Consider the following 10,241-nt stretch of genomic DNA (forward strand, 5'->3'; position numbering starts at 1 on the left):
AATACGAACGGTATGACACACAACTTTAGAATAATAGAATTCAAAAATCCACATTTAATTCCAAACGCAAAGCACTTGTTAACTTCACACACAATCAGCGACATCTTTATAATTATACTATTATTAGTATTAGACAATGCACACAATACAAGTTGAGTAGGGATCGTTGGGAGTGTGCGGGGATGAAGGACTCCGTGGGTCAGGGATTTTTTATTTATAGTACCATGGGGCTCTTCTCGGTGCATACTTTGTTTACTGTTCTTTTTTATATTTAATATATATTTAAGCAAAACAAACAATGATGAAATATATATTTATTGCCACTCTCTTCATCCGTATATCTAAGTGAAGCAAAGCCTCTTCTTTCAGTGATAAAACTGATATGGTTTTAATATATCCCAAGTAGGACCTCAGGGCGTGCATCGCTAGATTGGCCGTCTTGGCCTAATTATTTTAGCAGTGAAAGACAATAGTTAGTTGGGGAGGGAGGGTGGAGGGAGATTGGGGAGTGGTAACTAACTTTCTTCAAGGTACAACGGAGTATAGGATAAGGACAGGACGGCCAAACGAAGACTGGCTCATATAAACAAAAAAAACGTCCCCACCACACCACACCCTCCGCTCATTGTCACCCCGCGCAGGCAACGGGGGAAAGATGAAACGTGCCGATTTGACGCTACCTTCGCGGAGCGACGTACGAGTCATCAAATATTAAATTCAAAACAAAAAGCAGTATGTGCTAAATTTTTAATTTTATCAAAATTTTAAAATTGAAGTTTTTTGTTTGGCTGACATGTTAATCTACGGAAAATATAGGGCGGCACAAAACAACTTCGCTCTATTGACCGACCGCCAGTGATATTTCATCATTGTTTGTTTTGCTTAAATATATATTAAATATAAAAAAGAACAGTAAACAAAGTATGCACCGAGAAGAGCCCCATGGTACTATAAATAAAAAATCCCTGACCCCACGGAGTCCTTCATCCCCGCACACTCCCAACGATCCCTACTCAACTTGTATTGTGTGCATTGTCTAATACTAATAATAGTATAATTATAAAGATGTCGCTGATTGTGTGTGAAGTTAACAAGTGCTTTGCGTTTGGAATTAAATGTGGATTTTTGAATTCTATTATTCTAAAGTTGTGTGTCATACCGTTCGTATTCAGAGAAAATGTATTATCGCTGTTGTCATTGTTTATGAAACATACCTGTTTTTATCTTGAATCATTTTATTTTAAAAAGTTATTTCTGTAATTTGTAACCAATCATGAATCATGTTGATTTTTTAATTGATAATCAATTCCGACACTTATCCCCTCAAGAGAAAATAGTGGTGAAAGATTTAGATCCACACAAACCAGTGATTTTTAACTTAGTTTCTAACACTCCAAGGAGACAGCGCCGATTTAATAATGATTATTTTTAAAATGTTGAATGGCTTACTGCCAGTGAAAGCCGTAAAACGCTTCATTGTTTTTATTGCTTGATTTTTGGTGATGTATGCTATAACGGACAACAGGAGGATTCAGTGATATTGCGCACATCTCTCAGGCACTGAAGAAACATTCTGAATCAAATAGCCATGTCACAGATGCTGTTAAATATAAACTTTTCAACGTTGTAGATATAAGAAATCAGTTGGAAACAGGACATGCTGCGTCTGTGAGTCGTTATAATGAACAGGTGAAAGTTAACAGACAAGTTTTGTCCAAGATAATTGATGCTCTTTTGTGAGTATGTCTCGTTAATATTCCAACACACACACACACACACATACACGCACACACAAATACACGCACATATGCAAACAATTGCAATACCGCCCTCCACACACACACACACACACACATACACACACACATACAAAGTAGGTCAAATTAAGTTAAATTAACTAGACCAATAAAATTTGATTCTGTATTTCGGATTTGTGCCGCCTTAAATACAATGTGACCAACCGCCCCTGCCCAGTATTATTTCAATTTGTATTTTCACCGTTGATCTTTTGTCCGGCGTTTATTTATTCAATTTTCCATCCTAAAGAAGCGTTTAAAAAACTATAGAACTAACCTTGATAGATTTGTGAAAGTATAAAACTTCCTAATTTGACCATTGTTTTGATTCTCGGCCGAAATTTTGAAAGAATACTGGGGATGTAGGAGCTTTCGGAATGTCTCCCTCACAATACGATGTTTGTTTTTCCTATTAAGGTTAGTTAAAGGTACGAGGTTTTATTTTTTTTTTCTTAGGGTCGGTTGAGGGAATATTTGGGTTGTTTCCCTTAGCACGAGGAGCTTTCGGAAGGCCTCCCAATCTTATATATATATATATATATATACACCGATAGACGCCAATGCAAATACATTATTACTGCTAAAAGTTCGAGTAAATAAATAACAGTGAAACAATAGAATAGAATAAGAGCTGCGATTTAATTAACTAAGATAATAAATATTCGCCATTTAAAAATTGTATTTTGCAACAAAACTGTTTTGTTTTCAATTTAAATCTACTTATACCGGCGTGCACTTATTTACAGGTCTGATAACCCAATACCTTATGGGCTTATTGCTTTAATAGAAATCTAATTTTAAAAAAGGACCCAAACTCTATTTTTCATAACTTACAACGTTAAACTAGGCCCATAAGTCGGTTCGGATGTCAAACCTGCATATATGTATACGTCCACTTCATATTAGGGAGGCCTTCCGAAAGCTCCTACATCCCCAGTATTCTTTTTGTTAAATATAATGTTCTAGATAGTAGGGGGTTTGAGAGGGGGGAAACTTAACAAAAAAAAAACCCAAACCCCCTACTAGAACATTATATAAAAAAAAGGATACTGGGGATGTAGGAGCTTTCGGAAGGCCTCCCTCATATCATATTAAAGAGGCACTTACCTTTCTGATGTAGTGATCGAATTTAATGTTTTTCATAATATCTGGGTCTTTCATCTTTGAAAAATCGGTACCTGACGCCGACACTAACATCGCTCTCCTTATCTTCGTACGGCTCTTGTTCTTGGATCTGCTCCTCCTCTTTAGCTTGCTGCGTCTGGGTCTTTTGAGCGTCTTTCGTGAACGGGATGGTTTGCGTGTGATTCTCCTTCTGGAAACCATTGTGAAATCAGGAACTTGTAAGGAGAGCTCCGTTGGGTAGTCGTGCTCTAGGGGGCTAGAATAATTCCATGACAACAGCTTGAAGTTCATGACGTATGTAAACAAATATTGAAAAAAATACCGTATCGGAAGTGTTTGGAAATGGATTAAATATGTACAGATTTGTGCAGATTTTATTTGTAGCGTTTAGGTGTGCATAGGTTAGGTAAAAAAAAAAATAGATTCCTAATGGCGTGTTCGAAAAGATTGCATTTTGACGATTTCAAGACTGTTCGTTGTTGTTGTTGTTGTTGTTGTTGTTGTTGTTGTTGTTGTTGTTGTTGTTGTTGTTGTTGTTCTTCTTCTTCTTCTTCTTCTTCTTCTTCTTCTTCACCACCACTATCATCATCATCATCACCATCACCATCATCATCATCATCATCATCATCATCATCATCATCATCATCATCATCATCATCATCATCATCGTCGTCGTCGTAATCATCATCATCATCACCATCATCATCACCATCATCATCATCAACATCACCATCATCATCATCACCATCATCACCATCATCATCACCATCACCATCTCTCTCCCCCTCTCTTCCTTCCTCTTCTTCTCCTCTTCCCCTCAACTGTAGTCTTGGTAAATTCATAGCCTGACACCGTAGCCATCGTTAACTTATAGCCTGACACTGACCAAAAAATAACGTCAAAATGCCAGTCTTTGGCCACAAAAGAAAACATACCGTGAGTCGTATTAAATAGTTAAACCAATGGGATCACTTGTTTCCATGAGCACTACTAACGACAACTCATTAGGCGGTGCAAAAACCAAATAATGACGTCATAATGCCAGTCTTTTTGGGTTTCAGCGTTGCCATCGTTATAGCCTGTCTAGCTGGCGTATGTTATGAGTATTTTGCCTAAGCCCAAAGCATCAATAAGTTTTCGAAGAGAACTCGATCCCCCCCCCCCCCCCGAAACTCACACACCTCTACACACACCCTTTCAACTTGTTAATTTTAGGAAATAGAGGTAGTGGTGGTGATGTAGGGGGTGGGGGGAGTAGTAGTAGTAGTAGTAGTAGTAGTAGTAGTAGTAGTAGTAGTAGTAGTAGTAGTAGTAGTAATAGTAGTAGTAGTAGTAGTAGTAGTAGTAGTAGTAGTAGTAGTAGTAGTAGTAGTAGTAGTAGTAGTGAGGAGGAGGAGGAGGAGGAGGAGTAGGAGTAGTAGTAGTCGTCGTCGTCGTAGTAGTAGTAGTAGTAGTAGTAGTAGTTGTAGTAGTAGTAGGTAGTAGTAGTAGTAGTGTAGTAGTAGTAGTAGTAGTAGTAGTAGTAGTAGTGGTAGTAGTAGTAGTAGTAGTAGTAGTAGTAGTAGTAGTAGTAGTAGTAGTAGTAGTAGTAGTAGTAGTAGTAGTAATATATACTTTATTCATCCAAAAAATGGAAATTCGTTTACAGACGTGGCATGCATAAAATGTATAAATATAAAGTTGAGAATTTATGGCGACAATGTATACAGGTATATATAAATTTTACAAAGTGAAATATGTTGTCCCTATGACCCCTGGTTTCAATTTATATGTAAATGCATAAAATGTAAAAATATAAAATAAAGAAATAATAGCGGCACTTTATATATTAATTTGATGAATTTGATAGAAGTTGCAGCAGTATTATTATTATTATTATTATTATTATTATTATTATTATTATTATTATTATTATTATTATTATTATTATTATTATCATTATTATTATTATTATTATTATTATTATTATTATTATTTTTATTATTATTATATTATTATTATTTATTATTATTATTATTATAGTTAGTAGTAGTAGTAGTAGTAGTAGTAGTAGTAGTAGTAGAAGCAGTAGTAGCAGTAGTAGAGTAGTAGTAGTAGTAGTAGTAGTAGTAGTAGTAGTAGTAGTGTAGTAGAAGTAGTAGTAGTAGTAGTAGTAGTAGTAGTAGTAGTAGTAGTAGTAGTAGTAGTAGTCGTAGCAGCAGTAGTAGTAGTAGTAGTAGTAGTAGTAGTAGTAGTAGTAGTAGTAGTAGTAGTAGTAGAATGAGGAGGAGGATGAGGATGAGGAGGAGGAGGAGGAGGAGGAGAGGAGGAGGAGGAGGAGGAGGAGGAGGAGGAGGAGGAGGAGGAGGAAGAGGATGAAAATGAGTAGAAGGAGAAGAAGGAAGAGGTGGTGGTGGTAGAGGAGACGAAAATAAAACGGTTCCATTAAATGTTTATTCGTGTTGATTTTTGCACTCCTTGACACCTTACGTTGACGGAGGAACAAACTCATGCTGTCTTGGCAGTCATTCATTCATACACCTGTCAAATTCTGGTCAAAAAGATTCTCTGTCGTATAGCATTGGAACTGACAATCATTGTTCAGAAATTCCTTTTCATAAACGTTCACAGGTGATCAATAAATGCAGGAAGTTGCAATGAGTGCTTGATATCAGTTTCTTGATTCCCATATTGGATTCAAACTGACTCATTTTGAAATTATCAGAAAATCGATATTTTTGAATGATTTGAACTAAACGTTCTATGACACAGAATTAAAAAAAAAAAAGTACTCCTTCAGTGGATTTAGGCCAATAGAGTCGGAGTTTATCCTGGTTTGTTTCTATAGCGTGAAACGGGCGATAGCAATTGACTCATTTTGAAACTATCAGAAAATCGATATTTTTTACTGATTTGAACTAACCGTCCTATGGCACAGAATTTTTTTTTAAAAGTAGTCCAATAGAGCTGGAGTTTATCCCGGTTTCTATAGATAGTATGCGCTTGTCTAAGAAGCTCACAACATTGCCATCCGGAAATATAACGGACCAACACGCAAAACTATGTGTAACATGAACTTTTATAGTCTGGATAATACAGTTAAGTGAGAATTACTCAGAAACGCGGATGGCAAAAAACAATAACAAAGACACGAGTGACGTCAACTTCATTCTATCTATGGCGTGAAACAGGCAATAGCAATTGTTTGCTATCCTTTGGATTGGACGCTAGTCTATCGGAAAATGCTTTCCGCCAGATATAACAGATCCAGCTGCCCAATCACTGTTGGGTGGACAGGCAGGGGAGGGGTCGGGGTGGGAAAAAAGACTCGACTGCACCCGGGATCGATCTCGGTCCCTTTGGGTGTGAAGCGAGTGCTCTACTAACTGAGCTATCGGGACTCGTCCCACAGAATAAAAAATGGATTACAATATTCGAATCGGGCAAATAAACCGAAAGGGTGTGCATGAAACAATGCAATCATCAAAGTGACTAGTGAGGCAGCAGGCACTGGTGTAATATCAAGGTTTAAAAACATGTGTATGAAACAATGTAATTATCAAAGTGAATAATGAGGGAGCAGGCACTGGTGTAAGATAAAGATTTTAAAATGTGTGTATGAAACAATGTAATTATCAAAGTGAATAATGAGGGAGCAGGCACTGGTGTAAGACACAGGTTTGATAACATGTGTATGAAACAGTGCAATTATTAAAGTGACTCATGAGGGAGCAGGCACTGGTGTAAGATACAAGTTTTAAAACGTGTGTATGAAACAGTGCCAGACAAAGCAATAATAAAAAAAAACAAGAAACAAACAACAACAACAAAAACATCCCCAAAAATTTGCCTCACTCGACTGATGCAGGCTGATTTTGTGATGGATTTTTTTTTTGTATTTTTTATTTCATGCTCTGCCTGGCACTTTTTTCAAGTACTCTTTTTCAATCATTTAAGCGGATATGTGGTCTTGTGGTATGACATTCGCTTTCAGATCGGATGGTCCTGGGTTTGAGCCTCGCTCGGCGTATAGCTGACTCCTTGGAAAAGGCTCATTACTCACATTTCCTCACCGTACTCAGTTGTAAAATGAGTACCTGGTCGTTAACAGCTTTGTGTGTCTGTCAGGAAAAAATTGTAATATCGCATTACAGGCTATATGTATAGTTCTCCATTTTACGTGTCGCTGTTGGTCAGGGACTATTTGTAAAGTGCTTTGAGCACATTTAGTGGACATTGCGCTATATAAAAAACTCAAGAGAAAGAAAGAAAATACAAATAAGTGACCCGTCGCCCCGAAATGGTATTATGTCGAGGTAGTCGAGATTTTAAGTACTGAATATTTTATAATAATTTAAAAACTGATAAAATTCCCTTATTCATTCCACAGGGGAAATTTGTCTCTAGGGTATAGTCTAAGTGAATACTGGAATAATCCAGGTGTCAGCCGCAGTGCATCGCCGCAAATCGAGCTAGTACGAGGTGGCTTGCTCAAGGCCACACAGCGCAGCGGCGGATGATCGAACTCGATACCTTTCGAGTACGAAGCAAAGACCGTACCGCTGAGCCACGCTGTTGATAGTAAATAAAAAGAGACATGGGTTTTTTTTTAACTTTATCTTTCCCGATCATTTTCCGGATTTTCCCGAAACGTCATGCCTATCTAACATTTTAAAAAATTATTGAGTTTTTAAACGCCAACTCAAATGGAATTTAGTCCCATGTTAAGATACATACCTCAGGTTGAGGACCCGAATGAAAGCAATGGAAACATATTATGTTATAAGTACCGTTTTATACGGTTGTGAAATGTGGACGCTTGACAAAGAATGTACTAGGAGGTTAGAGGCATTTGAGATAGAAGAATGTTGAGGCTATCATGGACGGACAAGTATACGAACTAGGGAGTGTTGGGGGAGGTGAGAAAAGGAAGAATATTGATAGAGACAATACAAGCAGAAAGAGTCAGTTACCGTTCCTGAGATATGTGTGAAGAGATGGAATAGAAAAGTTGGTAACATCTGGGATGATCGAAGGAAAGAGAGCGAGAGGAAGACAAAGAATGACATTTAAATAACCCAAGAATGACCAAAAGTGATTTTAAAAGCAACTCAGAATTCATGCGCACCGGACAGGACGGTGATACGTGGAGACAGCTGACCGGCAATGTGCTCAAGAGTGATGAAGATACATAATACTATTCATCAACACAAAATGTACAACAGAGAATTAATTTTTTATAACGATTACAAAAAAAAAATAAATAAATCAAATCAAATTTTGTAATGCACCACGAAAAAAATATTAGAAAATATGTATATATATCTGTGAAAAATGATGGCTGTATCTTGGCACAAAAGCATCGATTTTTCTATTGAGCTTTTATATAGAGGAATTTCCACTAAACGTGCTAAAAGCGCCTTACAAAGAGTCCCTGGCCAACAGCAACACTTAACAGGTAGGACGAGACATATATAACACCTTTTAAGCTATATTTTATTTATTTTTTTTGGATAGAGACAGCGCTGTTAACGGCTAGGTACTCATTTTACACATGAGTATGATTAGAGAATGTGAGTAAAGAGCCTTTTCGAAGGACTCAACTGTGCGCCGAGCGAGGCTCAAATCCAGGACACTCCGATCCAAAATCGAGCGCCATACCACAGTAGCCGCACATTTTTCTATAGATAGTATGCGCTTGGCTAAGGAGCTCAAAAGACATGAATGACATCATCATCGAACTATCTATAGATAGTACGATGTTGACGTCACTCAGGTCTTTGTTATTGTTTTTTGCCATCCGCGTTTATGAGTAATTATCACTAAACTGTATTAACCTGACTATAAACGATCATGGTTACATAAAGTTTTGTGTGTTGCTTCGCTATACTTCCGGATGGCAATGTTGTGAACTCCTTAGCCAAGCGCATACTATCTATAGTTGGTGAATGGATTTGACTTCTAATGAAAAGACTACAATTTCCGTCCTATGTATTTTGTCCCTTTTTGATTTGTTTTTGAAGCTGTTTTCTTTATTTTTCTTTATTTATACCTCACTGTCGATAATGAATAAAATGTAAATGTTTATATGTTCATAATGATAATAATGATACTAATAATAATATTATTAATAATAATGATAATAATATAATAATAAATAATAATAAATAATAAGTGAATATATATAATATATAGTATAGTATAGATAGTAGAGTATAGTAGTATAGTAAGTAGATAGTAAGTAGTATATAGTATAGTAGTAGTAGTAGTAGTATAGTAGTAGTAGTAGTAGTAGTAGTAGTATAGTATAGTAGTAGTAGTAGTAGTATAGATAGTATAGTAGTAGTAGTAAGTAGTAGTAGTAGTAGTAGTAGTAGTAGTAGTAGTAGTAGTAGTAGTAGTAGTAAGTAGTAGTAAGTAGTAGTAGTAGTATATAATAGTAATAATATAATATATATATATATAGTAGTAGTAGTAGTAGATAGTAGTAGTAGTAGTAGTATAGTAGTATAGTAGTAGTAGTAGTAGTAGTAGTAGTAGTAGTAGTATAATAGTAGTATAGTAGTAAGTAAGTAATATATATAGTATAGTAGTAGTAGTAGTAGTAGTAAGTAGTAGTAGTAGTAAGTAGTATAGTAAGTAATATAGTAATATAGTAATAGTATAGTAGTAGTATAGTAGTATATATATAGATAATAAATATAATAATAATAATAAAATAATAATAATAATAATAATAATAATAATAATAATAATAATAATAATAATAATAATAATAATAATAATAATAATAATAATAATAATAATAATAAATAATTAAAAATATAATAATAATAATAAAAAAATAATAATAATAATAATAATAATAATAATAATAATAATAATAATAATAATATAATATAATAATAAATAATAATAATAAATAATAATAATAATAATAATAAATAATAATAATAATAATAATAATAAATAATAATAATAATAAATAATAATAATAATAATAATAATAATAATAATAATAATAATAATATAATAATAATAATAATAATAATAATAATAATAAATTCCATTTATTCATCCCTAAGTGAAAATTTTCTGTAGGCTCTATTCCAAGGGAAGAATGGAATAATCCAGGCGTCAGCCGCGGTGTAGCGCGGCAAAGTGAGCTACGGCTAGGTGACTTGCTCAGGGCCACACAACGCGGCGGGTGGTCGAACTCGGGACCTTTCAGATAGGAAGCAAAGACCGAACCCCTGAGCCACGCTGTCTCATTTGTCTATTAGATATAATAGAGAAAAGACAAAACAAACAAAAAAAGAAGAAAGAAAAAACAAACAAACA

The 10,241-nt window shown here is 35.2% G+C and overlaps 1 protein-coding gene across 1 annotated transcript in view; it reads right to left on the reverse strand.

The window, feature by feature from the left end:
• The window catches only part of LOC144971858 (uncharacterized), a 15,394-nt gene extending 12,182 nt beyond the window's left edge, over window positions 1-3,212 (reverse strand). Inside the window, exon 1 of the mRNA XM_078912933.1 lies at window positions 2,904-3,212. Within this exon, the coding sequence (XP_078769059.1) occupies window positions 2,904-3,212 (309 nt within the window). The remainder of the gene's footprint in view (window positions 1-2,903) is intronic.
• Window positions 3,213-10,241: the final 7,029 nt, after the last annotated feature.

This window comes from Berghia stephanieae, chromosome 4 (assembly GCF_034508935.2).
Source record: "Berghia stephanieae isolate SIO BIC M18660-M18661 chromosome 4, UCSD_Bste_1.3, whole genome shotgun sequence".
Taxonomy (NCBI): domain Eukaryota; kingdom Metazoa; phylum Mollusca; class Gastropoda; order Nudibranchia; family Aeolidiidae; genus Berghia; species Berghia stephanieae.